At 56.9% G+C, this 19336-nt stretch overlaps 1 protein-coding gene across 3 annotated transcripts in view; it reads left to right on the forward strand.

Annotated features, from left to right (window-relative positions):
* Positions 1–19336, forward strand: part of SUPT5H (SPT5 homolog, DSIF elongation factor subunit) — a 31308-nt gene continuing 11972 nt past the window's right edge. For all 3 annotated transcript variants that reach the window (XM_077285890.1, XM_077285891.1, XM_077285892.1), the window contains exons 1-4: positions 1–136; positions 8446–8542; positions 16753–16921; positions 17004–17069. In XM_077285890.1, coding sequence (XP_077142005.1) covers positions 8462–8542; positions 16753–16921; positions 17004–17069 — 316 coding nt within the window. In that variant the 5' untranslated portion in view covers positions 1–136; positions 8446–8461. The remainder of the gene's footprint in view (positions 137–8445; positions 8543–16752; positions 16922–17003; positions 17070–19336) is intronic.

Genomic DNA, 19336 nt, shown 5'->3' on the forward strand with positions numbered 1-19336 from the left:
GTCACATCCTGCGCGCCTCTTTCACGTCTACGGTCCACTTGCGGCGCGCAGCCTCACACGTCACATCCGCGCTAGTCCGGAAGTAGTTGCAGGTGGTGAGCTCTCCGCTGAGCGGGCCGTCTGTCGGGGCTGCGCGGTGAGTCTTGTGTACGGTGCCGTTTACACAGCAGTATTAGTGTCTGTGCTGGTGCACCGGCCCACGGGGCCCGGGAGTGGACTGTGCTGTGTGCCTGTATCCTCACTGCCGCCTACTGCAGCCTGTCTGCTGGGCCTCACTGCCTCTGAGTATGGACGTGTGACAAGTCATACTGGAGAGGAGGAGAAGAGCCATGGGGAGCTGTAGTGCTCCCGTCACCCTGCTGCCTCACACTGTACTGCTCCCGTCACCCTGCTGCCTCACACTGTACTGCTCCCCCCGTGCTGCCATACACTGTACTGCTCCCCCCGTGCTGCCATACACTGTACTGCTCCCCCCGTGCTGCCTCACACTGTACTGCTCCCCCCGTGCTGCCACACACTGTACTGCTCCCCCCGTGCTGCCTCACACTGTACTGCTCCCCCCGTGCTGCCACACACTGTACTGCTCCCCCCGTGCTGCCTCACACTGTACTGCTCCCCCCGTGCTGCCACACACTGTACTGCTCCCCCCGTGCTGCCTCACACTGTACTGCTCCCCCTGTGCTACCTCACACTGTACTGCTCCCCCCGTGCTGCCTCACACTGTACTGCTCCCCCTGTGCTGCCTCACACTGTACTGCTCCCCCCGTGCTGCCACACACTGTACTGCTCCCCCCGTGCTGCCTCACACTGTACTGCTCCCCCCGTGCTGCCACACACTGTACTGCTCCCCCCGTGCTGCCTCACACTGTACTGCTCCCCCTGTGCTGCCTCACACTGTACTGCTCCCCCCGTGCTGCCATACACTGTACTGCTCCCCCCGTGCTGCCATACACTGTACTGCTCCCCCCGTGCTGCCTCACACTGTACTGCTCCCCCCGTGCTGCCACACACTGTACTGCTCCCCCCGTGCTGCCTCACACTGTACTGCTCCCCCCGTGCTGCCACACACTGTACTGCTCCCCCCGTGCTGCCACACACTGTACTGCTCCCCCCGTGCTGCCACACACTGTACTGCTCCCCCCGTGCTGCCTCACACTGTACTGCTCCCCCTGTGCTACCTCACACTGTACTGCTCCCCCCGTGCTGCCTCACACTGTACTGCTCCCCCTGTGCTGCCTCACACTGTACTGCTCCCCCCGTGCTGCCACACACTGTACTGCTCCCCCCGTGCTGCCTCACACTGTACTGCTCCCCCCGTGCTGCCACACACTGTACTGCTCCCCCCGTGCTGCCTCACACTGTACTGCTCCCCCTGTGCTGCCTCACACTGTACTGCTCCCCCCGTGCTGCCTCACACTGTACTGCTCCCCCTGTGCTGCCTCACACTGTACTGCTCCCCCTGTGCTGCCTCACACTGTACTGCTCCCCCCGTGCTGCCACACACTGTACTGCTCCCCCTGTGCTGCCTCACACTGTACTGCTCCCCCTGTGCTGCCTCACACTGTACTGCTCCCCCTGTGCTGCCTCACACTGTACTGCTCCCCCTGTGCTGCCTCACTGTACTGCTCCCCCTGTGCTGCCTCACACTGTACTGCTCCCCCCGTGCTGCCACACACTGTACTGCTCCCCCCGTGCTGCCACACACTGTACTGCTCCCCCCGTGCTGCCACACACTGTACTGCTCCCCCCGTGCTGCCACACACTGTACTGCTCCCCCCGTGCTGCCACACACTGTACTGCTCCCCCCGTGCTGCCACACACTGTACTGCTCCCCCTGTGCTGCCGTATACTGTACTGCTCCCCCCGTGCTGCCACACACTGTACTGCTCCCCCCGTGCTGCCACACACTGTACTGCTCCCCCCGTGCTGCCACACACTGTACTGCTCCCCCTGTGCTGCCGTATACTGTACTGCTCCCCCCGTGCTGCCACACACTGTACTGCTCCCCCCGTGCTGCCACACACTGTACTGCTCCCCCCGTGCTGCCACACACTGTACTGCTCCCCCCGTGCTGCCACACACTGTACTGCTCCCCCCGTGCTGCCACACACTGTACTGCTCCCCCCGTGCTGCCACACACTGTACTGCTCCCCCCGTGCTGCCACACACTGTACTGCTCCCCCCGTGCTGCCACACACTGTACTGCTCCCCCCGTGCTGCCACACACTGTACTGCTCCCCCCGTGCTGCCACACACTGTACTGCTCCCCCCGTGCTGCCTCACACTGTACTGCTCCCCCCGTGCTGCCTCACACTGTACTGCTCCCCCCGTGCTGCCTCACACTGTACTGCTCCCCCCGTGCTGCCTCACACTGTACTGCTCCCCCCGTGCTGCCTCACACTGTACTGCTCCCCCCGTGCTGCCTCACACTGTACTGCTCCCCCCGTGCTGCCTCACACTGTACTGCTCCCCCCGTGCTGCCTCACACTGTACTGCTCCCCCCGTGCTGCCTCACACTGTACTGCTCCCCCCGTGCTGCCTCACACTGTACTGCTCCCCCCGTGCTGCCTCACACTGTACTGCTCCCCCCGTGCTGCCACACACTGTACTGCTCCCCCCGTGCTGCCACACACTGTACTGCTCCCCCCGTGCTGCCTCACACTGTACTGCCCCCCCCGTGCTGCCACACACTGTACTGCCCCCCCCGTGCTGCCACACACTGTACTGCCCCCCCCGTGCTGCCACACACTGTACTGCTCCCCCCGTGCTGCCACACACTGTACTGCTCCCCCCGTGCTGCCACACACTGTACTGCTCCCCCCGTGCTGCCACACACTGTACTGCTCCCCCCGTGCTGCCGTATACTGTACTGCTCCCCCCCGTGTCACCGAGCTGCCGTATACTGTACCTCTCCCCCTCGTGTCACCGAGCTGCCGTATACTGTACTGCTCCCCCTGTCACCGTGCTGCCATATACTGTACTGCTCCCCCCGTGCTGCCACACACTGTACTGCTCCCCCGTGTCACCGAGCTGCCGTATACTGTACCTCTCCCCCTCGTGTCACCGAGCTGCCGTATACTGTACCTCTCCCCTCGTGTCACCGTGCTGCCGTATACTGTACTGCTCCCCCTGTCACCGTGCTGCCGTATACTGTACTGCTCCCCCTGTCACCGTGCTGCCGTATACTGTACTGCTCCCCCTGTCACCGTGCTGCCGTATACTGTACTGCTCCCCCTGTCACCGTGCTGCCGTATACTGTACTGCTCCCCCTGTCACCGAGCTGCCGTATACTGTACTGCTCCCCCTGTCACCGTGCTGCCGTATACTGTACTGCTCCCCCTGTCACCGTGCTGCCGTATACTGTACTGCTCCCCCTGTCACCGTGCTGCCGTATACTGTACTGCTCCCCCTGTCACCGTGCTGCCGTATACTGTACTGCTCCCCCTGTCACCGTGCTGCCGTATACTGTACTGCTCCCCCTGTCACCGTGCTGCCGTATACTGTACTGCTCCCCCTGTCACCGTGCTGCCGTATACTGTACTGCTCCCCCTGTCACCGTGCTGCCGTATACTGTACTGCTCCCCCTGTCACCGTGCTGCCGTATACTGTACTGCTCCCCCTGTCACCGTGCTGCCTCACACTGTACTGCTCCCCCTGTCACCGTGCTGCCTCACACTGTACTGCTCCCCCCGTGCTGCCACACACTGTACTGCTGCCCCGTGTCACCGTGCTGCCGTACACTGTACTGCTCCCCCCGTGCTGCCGTACACTGTACTGCTCCCCCCGTGCTGCCGTACACTGTACTGCTCCCCCCGTGCTGCCGTACACTGTACTGCTCCCCCCGTGCTGCCGTACACTGTACTGCTCCCCCCGTGCTGCCGTACACTGTACTGCTCCCCCCGTGCTGCCGTACACTGTACTGCTCCCCCCGTGCTGCCGTACACTGTACTGCTCCCCCCGTGCTGCCGTACACTGTACTGCTCCCCCCGTGCTGCCGTACACTGTACTGCTCCCCCCGTGCTGCCGTACACTGTACTGCTCCCCCCGTGCTGCCGTACACTGTACTGCTCCCCCCGTGCTGCCGTACACTGTACTGCTCCCCCCGTGCTGCCGTACACTGTACTGCTCCCCCCGTGCTGCCGTACACTGTACTGCTCCCCCCGTGCTGCCGTACACTGTACTGCTCCCCCCGTGCTGCCGTACACTGTACTGCTCCCCCCGTGCTGCCGTACACTGTACTGCTCCCCCCGTGCTGCCGTACACTGTACTGCTCCCCCCGTGCTGCCGTACACTGTACTGCTCCCCCCGTGCTGCCGTACACTGTACTGCTCCCCCCGTGCTGCCGTACACTGTACTGCTCCCCCCGTGCTGCCGTACACTGTACTGCTCCCCCCGTGCTGCCGTACACTGTACTGCTCCCCCCGTGCTGCCGTACACTGTACTGCTCCCCCCGTGCTGCCGTACACTGTACTGCTCCCCCCGTGCTGCCGTACACTGTACTGCTCCCCCCGTGCTGCCGTACACTGTACTGCTCCCCCCGTGCTGCCGTACACTGTACTGCTCCCCCCGTGCTGCCGTACACTGTACTGCTCCCCCCGTGCTGCCGTACACTGTACTGCTCCCCCCGTGCTGCCGTACACTGTACTGCTCCCCCCGTGCTGCCGTACACTGTACTGCTCCCCCCGTGCTGCCGTACACTGTACTGCTCCCCCCGTGCTGCCGTACACTGTACTGCTCCCCCCGTGCTGCCGTACACTGTACTGCTCCCCCCGTGCTGCCGTACACTGTACTGCTCCCCCCGTGCTGCCGTACACTGTACTGCTCCCCCCGTGCTGCCGTACACTGTACTGCTCCCCCCGTGCTGCCGTACACTGTACTGCTCCCCCCGTGCTGCCGTACACTACTGCTCCCCCGTGTCACCGTGCTGCCGTATACTGTACTGCTCCCCCGTGTCACCGAGCTGCCGTATACTGTACCTCTCCCCCTCGTGTCACCGTGCTGCCGTATACTGTACCTCTCCCCCTCGTGTCACCGTGCTGCCGTATACTGTACCGCTCCCCCTGTCACCGTGCTGCCGTATACTGTACCGCTCCCCCTGTCACCGTGCTGCCGTATACTGTACCGCTCCCCCTGTCACCGTGCTGCCGTATACTGTACCGCTCCCCCTGTCACCGTGCTGCCGTATACTGTACCGCTCCCCCTGTCACCGTGCTGCCGTATACTGTACCGCTCCCCCTGTCACCGTGCTGCCGTATACTGTACCGCTCCCCCTGTCACCGTGCTGCCGTATACTGTACCGCTCCCCCTGTCACCGTGCTGCCGTATACTGTACCGCTCCCCCTGTCACCGTGCTGCCGTATACTGTACCGCTCCCCCTGTCACCGTGCTGCCGTATACTGTCACCGTGCTGCCCCGTGTCACCGTGCTGCCGTACACTGTACTGCTCCCCCCGGTGCTGCCGTACACTGTACTGCTCCCCCCGGTGTTGCCGTACACTGTACTGCTCCCCCCGGTGCTGCCGTACACTGTACTGCTCCCCCCGGTGCTGCCGTACACTGTACTGCTCCCCCCGGTGCTGCCGTACACTGTACTGCTCCCCCCGGTGCTGCCGTACACTGTACTGCTCCCCCCGGTGCTGCCGTACACTGTACTGCTCCCCCCGGTGCTGCCGTACACTGTACTGCTCCCCCCGGTGCTGCCGTACACTGTACTGCTCCCCCCGGTGCTGCCGTACACTGTACTGCTCCCCCCGGTGCTGCCGTACACTGTACTGCTCCCCCCGGTGCTGCCGTACACTGTACTGCTCCCCCCGGTGCTGCCGTACACTGTACTGCTCCCCCCGGTGCTGCCGTACACTGTACTGCTCCCCCCGGTGCTGCCGTACACTGTACTGCTCCCCCCGGTGCTGCCGTACACTGTACTGCTCCCCCCGGTGCTGCCGTACACTGTACTGCTCCCCCTCATGTCACCGTGCTGCCGTATATTATACTACTCCCTTGTCACCACGCTGCCTAGCACTGTGTTGCTCCATCGTGTTGCAGTGCTGCCATATACTGTTATGCTCCCCCGTCGCCGTGTTGTATACTGTGCTGCTCCCCCCTGTCACCGTGCTGCCATGTACTGTACTGCTGCCCCCTGTCACCGTGCTGCCATGTACTGTACTGCTCCCCCCTGTCGCCGTGTTGTATACTGTGCTGCTCCCCCCTGTCGCCGTGTTGTATACTGTGCTGCTCCCCCCTGTCGCCGTGTTGTATACTGTGCTGCTCCCCCCTGTCGCCGTGTTGTATACTGTGCTGCTCCCCCCTGTCGCCGTGTTGTATACTGTGCTGCTCCCCCCTGTCGCCGTGTTGTATACTGTGCTGCTCCCCCGTTGCCGTGTTGTTTACTGTCCTGATCCCCCGTGTCACTGTGCTGCCGTGTGCTGTGCTGCTCCCCAATGTCGCCATGCCAGGGCTGTGGAGCCGAAGTCGGTGTCCATTTTGGTGGATTCGAAGTTGGTATAAAATGTAACGACTCCAAAAATATATAATATATTGGGTTCAGTAGTACAATGCAGCATGTGCTCAAAATGTCATAAGAATCTGGGAAAGTTCTAAAATGTCGGTTCTGTTCCTGATGTAAGGATCTCTGCTTTTAGTTGAGACTAGCTGTTTCCAGCCAGCTAATGCTCGGCATGCTCATTGCTATCTAATTAACGCTGCTAGTGATTAAACTAAAGTAAATAATGACAACATTCAATAGCGCTTACGCAGGTGGTAAATTAACTTAAAATGAAGTTAATAATAATAATTAAAAATCAGAATAATACTAATACATTTTATTCACAGTGTAAAATCAAAAGCAAACTGGATTTGTGTGGTAATGTGTGGGGACAGAGCCTCGTGTGGTAATGTGTGGGGACGGAGCCTCGTGTGGTAATGTGTGGGGACGGAGCCTCGTGTGGTAATGTGTGGGGACGGAGCCTCGTTTGGTAATGTGTGGGGACGGAGCCTCGTGTGGTAATGTGTGAGGACAGAGCCTCGTGTGGTAATGTGTGGGGACGGAGCCTCGTGTGGTAATGTGTGGGGACGGAGCCTCGTGTGGTAATGTGTGGGGACAGAGCCTCGTGTGGTAATGTGGGGGGCGGGATTGTATATGGTAATGTGGTGGGGGCTGGACTATGTGTGGTAATGGGGTGGGGGGCGGGACTATGTGTGGTAATGGGGTGGGGGGCGGGACTATGTGTGGTAATGGGGTGGGGGGCGGGACTATGTGTGGTAATGGGGTGGAAGGGCGGGACTGTGTGTGGTAATGGGGGGTGGAAGGGCGGGACTGTGTGTGGTAATGGGGGGCGGAAGGGCGGGACTGTGTGTGGTAATGGGGGGCGGGACTGTGTGTGGTAATGGGGGGCGGGACTGTGTGTGGTAATGGGGGGCGGGACTGTGTGGTAATGGGGGCGGGCCTGTGTGGTAATGGGGGCGGGACTGTGTGTGCTAATGGGGGGCGGGACTGTGTGGTAATGTGGTGGGGGGCGGGACTGTGTGGTAATGTGGTGGGGGGCGGGACTGTGTGGTAATGTGGTGGGGGGCGGGACTGTGTGGTAATGTGGTGGGGGGCGGGACTGTGTGTGGTAATGTGGTGGGGGGCGGGACTGTGTGTGGTAATGTGGTGGGGGGCGGGACTGTGTGTGGTAATGTGGTGGGGGGCGGGACTGTGTGGTATTGTGGTGGGGGGCGGGATTGTGTGGGGGTTGGGGCGGAGCTACTGTGCAGGGGGCGGGCTTATGTGTGATAATGTGGTGGGGGGCGGGATTGTGTGTGGTAATGTGGTGGGGGCGGGATTGTGTGTGGAAATGTGGTGGGAGTGCGGGATTGTGTGGTAATGTGGTGGGGGCGGGATTGTGTGTGGTAATGTGGTGGGGGGGCGGGATTGTGTGTGGAAATGTGGTGGGGGCGGGATTGTTTGTAATAGTGGGATGGGGGCGGCATTATGTGTGGTGATGTGGGGGGGCAGAGCTACTGTGCAGGGCGCGGGATTAGCGAGTAATCACGATGCTATGTATATATATATATATATATATATATATATATATATATATATATATATATAATATGAATCTGTGCTGCACTTTATGCACATGCTCAGTAGTGACCAGGGCTGTGGAGTGAGAGAGAAATCGGGAAAACTGAGGAGTCTGAGTCGGAGGTTTAGCTTACTGACTCCACAGCCCTGCGCCGTGCTGCTGTTTATATATGTTTTATGCTCCGTACAAGTAAAAAAGCGCAACTAAGTCAATAGAGCAGCGAATCCTCACAGGATATACGAGCCGGCATGTTCCATTCTTGACGCTCTGCTTTAATCCATCACACGTTCTTTCCTGCAGTGTGTACTGAGTCTAGGACCCGCATGCAGCTGCGTCTCATCATGCCAGTGTTTGGTTGTTTTTGTTTTTTTTTGTCTCCTCAGCACATAACAGAATAAAATGTCAGACAGCGAGGACAGTAACTTCTCCGAGGAGGAGAGTGATAGGAGCAGCGAGGCTGAAGAGGTGGAGGACGCTGAGGTGAGATGTTCTGTCATCTTGACAATCCCTACGTAGAAGGGTCCCTTGACACGCAGGTTCCTCTGCTGGGACCGACGGCGATGTACTGTAATCTGTGAGGAAATGTGGCAATTTTTGTTGAGCAAAAAGATTCACAGCCATGTTGTTAGTCTGTGGTGGCCGGGCCAGGGCCCTGTGATAGTGATCTGATTTTGCCCTCGGCCCACAGATTAGGAGAGAACAGGCTGTGGTCCTGCAGCCACAGACTGCTAATATGGGGTCCTGCAAATCTTTTTTTCTCAATTCTACTGGCAATAAATGTTACGGTAATTTACAGCAGCACCACCACCACATAGAACATAAAGTTTAACTTTGTGCCCATTCACAATAGTGGGCTGCTTCTGTAATTCAGGACGCTATAGAGCTTGTAAGCTCTGCGCTTTTGCTGGCCAGACTGCCAGAGCTACGGTGGCCCTGCGCTCCTCCAAAATGAAAAAAAGATAAATACAGCTCACCCTTTAGATGAATTTCCTTATGAGTCAAGGAAATCTGGAGCACGGATTCGCGTCTCTGCCAGACGCCTAGAGATGCACATGTGGGAAAAAGCGAATCCGGCTCCAAGAGATGAAATCACTTAACTTTAATAGTGATTTGACTGAGACTAACACTTGTGTGTTCGAAACGCATACAGTTTATACAGGCACTCTCCTTCCGGTATATCCGGTTTTTGTATGTCTAATAGCCTATTTTTATTTTAAATGAATACTATTAAAGTTAAGTGATTTTATCTCTTGAGCTGGATTCACTTTTTTCCCCATGTGCTCCTCCAGTGTTGCATTGTGCTTTCAGCATGGTAAAGCGCAGAGTGTGTGACATCGATTTTGACACTATTAAAGAGAACCTGTCAGCAGGATTTTGCTCAGTAAACTACAGGCACTGTCCTGTTGGCGTTGTTACACTGATTCAAATGATACCTGGGGTGAAGAAATCTGTTTTGTGGTTCTAGCGTATTCTTTGTTTTGAAGTTTTCATTTGATGATATGCTCGTGCTTAGGGGGGACTATAGGCAAACAAACCAAGAAAGGACACGAGCATGGTCCTCATCATAGGAAAACTGACGAGTCTCTCATGTGCTCTGTGCTGCTGTGGCGGGGTCTCTCACATTTCCTGTGCTGCTGTGGCGGGGTCTCTCACGTTTCATGTGCTGCTGTGGCAGGGTCTCATGTTTTTTGTGCTGCTGTTGCAGTGTTGCGGGGTCTCTCACGTACTCTGTGCTGCTGTTGCGGGGTCTTTCACATACTCTGCTACTGTGGCGGGGTCTGTCACATATTCTGTGCTGCTGTGGCGGAGTCTCGCGTACTCTGTTGCTGTGGCGGGGTTCTCTCAGGTATTCTGTGCTGCTATAGCGGGGTCTCTGACATCTGCAGTGGTGGGGTCTCTCAGGTACTCTGTGCTGCTGTGGCGGGGTCTCTTGCGTACTCTGTGCTGCTGTGGCGGGGTCTCTTGCGTACTCTGTGCTGCTGTGGCGGGGTCTCCTGCGTACTCTGTGCTGCTGTGGCGGGGTCTCTTGCGTTCTCTGCTGCTGTGGCGGGCTCTCTCGCATACTCTGTGCTGCTGTGGCGGGGTCTCTCATGTACTCTGCTGCTGTGGCGGGTCTCTCATGTACTCTGTGCTGCTGTGGCGGGTCTCTCATGTACTCTGTGCTGCTGTGGCGGGGTCTCTCGCGTACTCTGCTGCTGTGGCGGGGTCTCTCGAGTACTCTGTGCTGCTGTGGCGGGGTCTCTCGCCTACTCTGTGCTGCTGTGGCGGGGTCTCTCGCCTACTCTGTGCTGCTGTGGCGGGGTCTCTCGCCTACTCTGTGCTGCTGTGGCAGGGTCTCTCGCCTACTCTGTGCTGCTGTGGCGGGGTCTCTCACGTTTCCTGTGCTGCTATGGCGGGGTCTCTCACGTTTCCTGTGCTGCTGTGGCGGGGTCTCTCACGTTTCCTGTGCTGCTGTGGCAGGGTCTCACGTTTTTTGTGCTGCTGTTGCGGGGTCTCTCACTTACTCTGTACTGCTGTTGCGGGGTCTTTCACATACTCTGCTACTGTGGCGGGGTCTGTCACATATTCTGTGCTGCTGTGGCGGAGTCTCGCGTACTCTGTTACTGTGGCGGGGTTCTCTCAGGTATTCTGTGCTGCTATAGCGGGGTCTCTGACATCTGCAGTGGTGGGGTCTCTCAGGTACTCTGTGCTGCTGTGGCGGGGTCTCTTGCGTACTCTGTGCTGCTGTGGCGGGGTCTCTTGCGTACTCTGTGCTGCTGTGGCGGGGTCTCTCGCGTTCTCTGCTGCTGTGGCGGGCTCTCTCGCATACTCTGTACTGCTGTGGCGGGGTCTCTCATGTACTCTGCTGCTGTGGCGGGTCTCTCATGTACTCTGCTGCTGTGGCGGGTCTCTCATGTACTCTGCTGCTGTGGCGGGTCTCTCATGTACTCTATGCTGCTGTGGCGGGGTCTCTCGCGTACTCTGTGCTGCTGTGGCGGGGTCTCTCGCCTACTCTGTGCTGCTGTGGCGGGGTCTCTCGCCTACTCTGTGCTGCTGTGGCGGGGTCTCTCGCCTACTCTGTGCTGCTGTGTCGGGGTCTCTCGCCTACTCTGTGCTGCTGTGGCGGGGTCTCTCGCCTACTCTGTGCTGCTGTGGCGGGGTCTCTCGTCTACTCTGCTGCTGTGGCGGGGTCTCTCGCCTACTCTGTGCTGCTGTGGCGGGGTCTCTCACGTTTCCTGTGCTGCTGTGGCAGGGTCTCACGTTTTTTGTGCTGCTGTGGCGGGGTCTCTCATGTACTCTGTGCTGCTGTGGCAGGGTCTCTCGCGTACTCTGTGCTGCTGTGGCAGGGTCTCTCGCGTACTCTGTGCTGCTGTGGCGGGGTCTCTCGAGTACTCTGTGCTGCTGTGGCGGGGTCTCTCGAGTACTCTGTGCTGCTGTGGCGGGGTCTCTCGCCTACTCTGTGTTGCAGTGGCGGGGTCTCTCGCCTACTCTGTGCTGCAGTGGCGGGGTCTCTCGCCTACTCTGTGCTGCTGTGGTGTTGTCTCTCACGTTTCCTGTGCTGCTATGGCGGGGTCTCTCACGTTTCCTGTGCTGCTGTGGCGGGGTCTCTCACGTTTCCTGTGCTGCTGTGGCAGGGTCTCACGTTTTTTGTGCTGCTGTTGCGGGGTCTTTCACATACTCTGCTACTGTGGCGGGGTCTGTCACATATTCTGTGCTGCTGTGGCGGAGTCTCGCGTACTCTGTTACTGTGGCGGGGTTCTCTCAGGTATTCTGTGCTGCTATAGCGGGGTCTCTGACATCTGCAGTGGTGGGGTCTCTCAGGTACTCTGTGCTGCTGTGGCGGGGTCTCTTGCATACTCTGTGCTGCTGTGGCGGGGTCTCTTGCGTACTCTGTGCTGCTGTGGCGGGGTCTCTTGCGTACTCTGCTGCTGTGGCAGGGTCTCTTGCGTACTCTGTGCTGCTGTGGCGGGGTCTCTCATGTACTCTGCTGCTGTGGTGGGTCTCATGTACTTTGTGCTGCTGTGGCGGGTCTCTCATGTACTCTGTGCTGCTGTGGCGGGGTCTCTCGCGTACTCTTTGCTGCTGTGGCGAGGTCTCTCGAGTACTCTGTGCTGCTGTGGCGGGGTCTCTCGCCTACTCTGTGCTGCTGTGGCGGGGTCTCTCGCCTACTCTGTGCTGCTGTGGCGGGGTCTCTCGCCTACTCTGTGCTGCTGTGGCGGGGTCTCTCGCCTACTCTGTGCTGCTGTGGCGGGGTCTCTCGCCTACTCTGTGCTGCTGTGGCGGGGTCTCTCGCCTACTCTGTGCTGCTGTGGCGGGGTCTCTCGCCTACTCTGTGCTGCTGTGGCGGGGTCACTCGCCTACTCTGTGCTGCTGTGGCGGGTCTCTCATGTACTCTGTGCTGCTGTGGCGGGTCTCTCATGTACTCTGTGCTGCTGTGGCGGGGTCTCTCGCCTACTCTGTGCTGCTGTGGCGGGGTCACTCGCCTACTCTGTGCTGCTGTGGCGGGGTCTCTCATGTACTCTGTGCTGCTGTGGCAGGGTCTCTCATGTACTCTGTGCTGCTGTGGCGGGTCTCTCATGTACTCTGTGCTGCTGTGGCGGGTCTCTCATGTACTCTGTGCTGCTGTGGCGGGGTCTCTCATGTACTCTGTGGTGGGGTCTCTCATGTACTCTGTGCTGCTGTGGCGGGGTCTCTTGCGTTCTCTGCTGCTGTGGCGGGCTCTCTCGCATACTCTGTGCTGCTGTGGCGGGGTCTCTCATGTACTCTGCTGCTGTGGCGGGTCTCTCATGTACTCTGTGCTGCTGTGGCGGGTCTCTCGCGTACTCTGTGCTGCTGTGGCGGGGTCTCTCGCGTACTCTGTGCTGCTGTGGCGGGGTCTCTCGAGTACTCTGTGCTGCTGTGGCGGGGTCTCTCGCCTACTCTGTGCTGCTGTGGCGGGGTCTCTCGCCTACTCTGTGCTGCTGTGGCGGGGTCTCTCGCCTACTCTGTGCTGCTGTGGCAGGGTCTCTCGCCTACTCTGTGCTGCTGTGGCGGGGTCTCTCACGTTTCCTGTGCTGCTATGGCGGGGTCTCTCACGTTTCCTGTGCTGCTGTGGCGGGGTCTCTCACGTTTCCTGTGCTGCTGTGGCAGGGTCTCACGTTTTTTGTGCTGCTGTTGCGGGGTCTCTCACTTACTCTGTACTGCTGTTGCGGGGTCTTTCACATACTCTGCTACTGTGGCGGGGTCTGTCACATATTCTGTGCTGCTGTGGCGGAGTCTCGCGTACTCTGTTACTGTGGCGGGGTTCTCTCAGGTATTCTGTGCTGCTATAGCGGGGTCTCTGACATCTGCAGTGGTGGGGTCTCTCAGGTACTCTGTGCTGCTGTGGCGGGGTCTCTTGCGTACTCTGTGCTGCTGTGGCGGGGTCTCTTGCGTACTCTGTGCTGCTGTGGCGGGGTCTCTTGCGTACTCTGTGCTGCTGTGGCGGGGTCTCTCGCGTTCTCTGCTGCTGTGGCGGGCTCTCTCGCATACTCTGTGCTGCTGTGGCGGGGTCTCTCATGTACTCTGCTGCTGTGGCGGGTCTCTCATGTACTCTGCTGCTGTGGCGGGTCTCTCATGTACTCTGCTGCTGTGGCGGGTCTCTCATGTACTCTATGCTGCTGTGGCGGGGTCTCTCGCGTACTCTATGCTGCTGTGGCGGGGTCTCTCGCGTACTCTGTGCTGCTGTGGCGGGGTCTCTCGCCTACTCTGTGCTGCTGTGGCGGGGTCTCTCGCCTACTCTGTGCTGCTGTGGCGGGGTCTCTCGCCTACTCTGTGCTGCTGTGGCGGGGTCTCTCGCCTACTCTGTGCTGCTGTGGCGGGGTCTCTCGCCTACTCTGTGCTGCTGTGGCGGGGTCTCTCGTCTACTCTGCTGCTGTGGCGGGGTCTCTCGCCTACTCTGTGCTGCTGTGGCGGGGTCTCTCACGTTTCCTGTGCTGCTGTGGCAGGGTCTCACGTTTTTTGTGCTGCTGTGGCGGGGTCTCTCATGTACTCTGTGCTGCTGTGGCAGGGTCTCTCGCGTACTCTGTGCTGCTGTGGCAGGGTCTCTCGCGTACTCTGTGCTGCTGTGGCGGGGTCTCTCGAGTACTCTGTGCTGCTGTGGCGGGGTCTCTCGAGTACTCTGTGCTGCTGTGGCGGGGTCTCTCGCCTACTCTGTGTTGCAGTGGCGGGGTCTCTCGCCTACTCTGTGCTGCAGTGGCGGGGTCTCTCGCCTACTCTGTGCTGCTGTGGTGTTGTCTCTCACGTTTCCTGTGCTGCTATGGCGGGGTCTCTCACGTTTCCTGTGCTGCTGTGGCGGGGTCTCTCACGTTTCCTGTGCTGCTGTGGCAGGGTCTCACGTTTTTTGTGCTGCTGTTGCGGGGTCTTTCACATACTCTGCTACTGTGGCGGGGTCTGTCACATATTCTGTGCTGCTGTGGCGGAGTCTCGCGTACTCTGTTACTGTGGCGGGGTTCTCTCAGGTATTCTGTGCTGCTATAGCGGGGTCTCTGACATCTGCAGTGGTGGGGTCTCTCAGGTACTCTGTGCTGCTGTGGCGGGGTCTCTTGCATACTCTGTGCTGCTGTGGCGGGGTCTCTTGCGTACTCTGTGCTGCTGTGGCGGGGTCTCTTGCGTACTCTGCTGCTGTGGCAGGGTCTCTTGCGTACTCTGTGCTGCTGTGGCGGGGTCTCTCATGTACTCTGCTGCTGTGGTGGGTCTCATGTACTTTGTGCTGCTGTGGCGGGTCTCTCATGTACTCTGTGCTGCTGTGGCGGGGTCTCTCGCGTACTCTTTGCTGCTGTGGCGAGGTCTCTCGAGTACTCTGTGCTGCTGTGGCGGGGTCTCTCGCCTACTCTGTGCTGCTGTGGCGGGGTCTCTCGCCTACTCTGTGCTGCTGTGGCGGGGTCTCTCGCCTACTCTGTGCTGCTGTGGCGGGGTCTCTCGCCTACTCTGTGCTGCTGTGGCGGGGTCTCTCGCCTACTCTGTGCTGCTGTGGCGGGGTCTCTCGCCTACTCTGTGCTGCTGTGGCGGGGTCTCTCGCCTACTCTGTGCTGCTGTGGCGGGGTCTCTCGCCTACTCTGTGCTGCTGTGGCGGGGTCTCTCGCCTACTCTGTGCTGCTGTGGCGGGGTCACTCGCCTACTCTGTGCTGCTGTGGCGGGTCTCTCATGTACTCTGTGCTGCTGTGGCGGGTCTCATGTACTCTGTGCTGCTGTGGCGGGGTCTCTCGCCTACTCTGTGCTGCTGTGGCGGGGTCACTCGCCTACTCTGTGCTGCTGTGGCGGGGTCTCTCATGTACTCTGTGCTGCTGTGGCAGGGTCTCTCATGTACTCTGTGCTGCTGTGGCGGGTCTCTCATGTACTCTGTGCTGCTGTGGCGGGTCTCTCATGTACTCTGTGCTGCTGTGGCGGGGTCTCTCATGTACTCTGTGGTGGGGTCTCTCATGTACTCTGTGCTGCTGTGGCGGGGTCTCTCATGTACTTTGTGCTGCTGTGGCGGGGTCTCGTGTACTTTGTGCTTCTGTGGCGGGGTCTCTCTTGTACTCTGTGCTGCTGTGGCGGGGTCTCATGTACTCTGTGGTGGGGTCTCTCATGTACTCTGTGCTGCTGTGGCGGGGTCTCTCATGTACTCTGTGGTGGGGTCTCTCATGTACTCTGTGCTGCTGTGGTGGGGTCTCTCATGTACTCTGTGCTGCTGTGGCGGGGTCTCTCATGTACTCTGTGCTGCTGTGGCGGGGTCTCTCATGTACTTTGTGCTGCTGTGGCGGGGTCTCTCATGTACTCTGTGCTGCTGTGGCGGGGTCTCATGTACTCTGTGCTCTCGCACTTTGCACTGACGAGGGGCAGTGCCCCGAAACAGTGTCTGTAAATTGATATTCTGGTTTGGTTTTTGTCCTAAGTCATGTGACAAGGCTCTTTAAAGGGTCGATATTGACTGTTAGGATTGCTACTTCCAATAGGTGGCGCTACAGTTCCAGTCCTGTTCCTCTGTGAAGAGACAATTTACAATCCATACACGAGAATCACAAGACGTATTCCTTCACGCCAGGTATCGTTTTAATCAGTATAAGGCTATGTGCACACGTTCAGGAATACTTGCAGAAAATTCCTGAGAAAAACCTGAAATTTTCTGCAAGAAATCTGCATGCGTTTTTTGCGCGTTTTTGCCGCGTTTTTGATGCGTTTTTTTTTCGGATATTTCCCAATGCATTTTATAGTGGGAAATCCGCAAAAAAAAACTGCAAAATTAATGAACATGCTGTGTTTTTTACCGCAATGCGTTTATTTTGCAGAAAAAAACCGCATCATGTGCACAAAACATGCGGAATTCATTCTAAATGATGGGATGCATATTGTATGCTGTTTTTTTGCGGTTTTATAGCGTTTTTATCGGGGAAAAAATGCGAAAAATCAGCACCGTGTGCACACAGCCTAAGGGCGCCGACCTGACAATGACAGTAGTTTACTGAGCAAAATCCTGCTGACAGGTTCTTTAAATTAAAAAAAAATCACATTAGTCCCCCCGATAGCCATATAATTTTTGTGAGCAGACTCCTGACGCTATGACATTCCCATGTAATTCTTTGCGATCCTTTGTGCCTTCATGCAGATTTGCATTAAACATTACACTTAAAAAGTTCAGTAAGTGCACAGTTCAGTTTTGACATCAGTACTTAAGTATTTTTTTATTTTTTTTTGTATCTGTACACCATCAGGAAGTCGATGAAAGGGCTAGTCCGGTTGCAAGCGAGAAAGGCGAAGAAGCAGAGGAAGAAGAGGTAGAAGAAGACGAGGATGAGTACGATGAAGAGGAAGAAGAGGAGGATGACGACGACCGTCCAAGAAAGAAACCAAGACATGGGGGATTTATCCTGGATGAAGCCGGTATGATTGAATATGTACATGCAGTCCTTGCAGCCTGAGCTGTACTTGTAGGAGACTCACTAGATGCCTTCTTTCTACACAGATGTTGATGATGAGTATGAAGATGAAGATCAGTGGGAAGATGGAGCAGAAGACATTCTGGAGAAAGGTACTTTCTGGGACGCTCTGACCAGGTCTTCTCTTAGCCGTGCACACAATCGACTGCATTGTGCACACTTGTGTATGCTGAATGTGGTGTATAAAGACTGTGTGTGAAGTCACAACTTAGGCCGGCTGCCACATGATTGAATGGAGTGTCTGTAAAATGCCCCTGGCGGTGAGTGGGTCCTGGTCTGCGTGTGTCTGATGGGAACATGCGCTCAGTCCTGTCATCCTTATGACAATTTACACTGGTTTGGAGCCACTTTACAGATTATATTGGAGATTTTACACATTAATGTGAGTCTTAGCCCCGGTGTGAACCTATATAAGATTATGCGGAGTAGTCGGCTTCATACACACATTATGGCAACCTGTACTAAAGGTGTCTCAACACAAGGCTATTCTCTAGCGCAGTGTTCCCCAACTCCGGTCCTCAAGAGCCACCAACAGGTCATGTTTTCAGGATTTCCTTAGTATTGCACAGGTAATAATTTCATCCCCTTGGCAGGCAAGCATTCAATCACCTGTGCAATACTAAAGAAATCCTGAAAACATGACCTGTTGGTGGCTCTTGGAGTTGGGGAACACTGCTCTAGTGAGTCTTCAATTTGAGCACGATTTTGGTTCCTTAAAGATCTTGTTCCGTAAAATCAAGTTGTCTATCCATGAGGTGTGAGAACTTGGCAGCTCATCGATCAGATGAACGAGGGAACTTGTATCCCCCTTCGAATGGAGCCAGTGATCATGACTTGATTGCCGCTCTATTCCTTTCTTGTGGGCTGCCGAGCGCTGTGCTCTGCTTTTCTGGAACAATGGTCGGGTTTGGAGAGCCGCTGGATGCCGTGATCCGTGCCCATGTAATGCTGGTTTGCCTTCCTTGTATCACTGCCCGGTTAGTTACAGACCGACATTGTCGTCGCCCATTATGAGTTGATGGCTGAATCCTGGTGGTGGGGAGTGTCTGACTTTCGGGGTCATGACTCGGTTGCTTTTTTTTTTTTTACCTTTTATTTTCTGTATGTTAGGTCTTTTATCACTCAGTTTATCTTCTAATTCCTTGCATGCCTTCTCTCAGTGTCTGGTAATGATTCTCTCTTCTTGTTGTGTGTCGTGTTGTACAATGTAGTGTGTGCGCCCTTGTGATGTGTCCTCCCCGCCTTGTGTTCATGCTGGAAATCGGACGCCGTGGTAAAGTCTATTCATCCCTCCCAGCGGAGGGGACAGACCCCGGCTGTAGACTTTACCAGGCACCGTAAGAACGCAGAGCTCCACCAAACATCTGACTCTACAACTTCATTGCGGTTTCTCTTTCCCCTAAATTATTTTTTCTGACCTTCCCTTTTCTAGTGGCAAATATGAGGGCGGGCGGCTCCAGCAATGACAGACATCCAGTGCAGAATAAGGATTATTCTTAAGCATTGAAATGTTCTTCTAAAAACGAGCCACTTTGCAATTTACTTGTTAGTGAAAATTCTCAATCTCCTTTTTTTCCCATGATTAAAGTTGTTGTTCACTTAAAACAAGAACAGAAACTCGCTTACTAGATCCTACCACTGCCTGTGTTTCCTGCCGGTTCCCTCGCTGCTTCTTTTTTTTTTTTTGGTGGCAACTGATTGGCTGCAGTCTGGATGTTTTGTTAAAGCCAGAAGAAGACTGACTTTTGTAACATGAAGGCTGCAGGCAGTCACGTGACATCCTCTGTCGGAAAAAGGAAGCAAAGACACCGGCAGGGGACACAGGCAACGGTTGGTGTCTGTTATCTAAATACCCCCTCCAATAGCACCATTTTTAGTATAATATGTAGCGGACAGCCCTTTTAATATAGATGTGACTAAAGCCTGACATTGAGCCGTCAGGAGAGCCGCCATTTGGTCAGACTCCTGCTGACGTCCCTGAATGACTGAGAGCCGCCCCCGAAGTTGCGTTTTCAGGTTTTGGTGAGGGTACCCCTTTCCATCGGACACGTCTAATTCCTGTGTGTGAGATTAGTGACATGCGTTGTCCTCTCACCCGTTGTGTGGCGTCCATTGAGCTGACCAGTGCTGGTCCCTGTGTGTCCTGTATGTGACAGCGCCGTGTGAGGTTTCCGTGTAGTCGGTGGGTGTCGTGGTCAGCAGAGCTGCCTCCTTCCTCCACCCCCCTTAGTACAGGGCCATACAGCGGGGTCTCCTACGTTACAGCCCAGGCTACAGCATTGTTTCTGTTTGCACGTGATATCTTTCGTTATAAATGTCTCCCATTGCTTTCGCTCCCACCCCTCACATTAGGTCCTGC

Source organism: Ranitomeya variabilis, chromosome 2 (genome assembly GCF_051348905.1).
Source record: "Ranitomeya variabilis isolate aRanVar5 chromosome 2, aRanVar5.hap1, whole genome shotgun sequence".
Lineage (NCBI taxonomy): Eukaryota > Metazoa > Chordata > Amphibia > Anura > Dendrobatidae > Ranitomeya > Ranitomeya variabilis.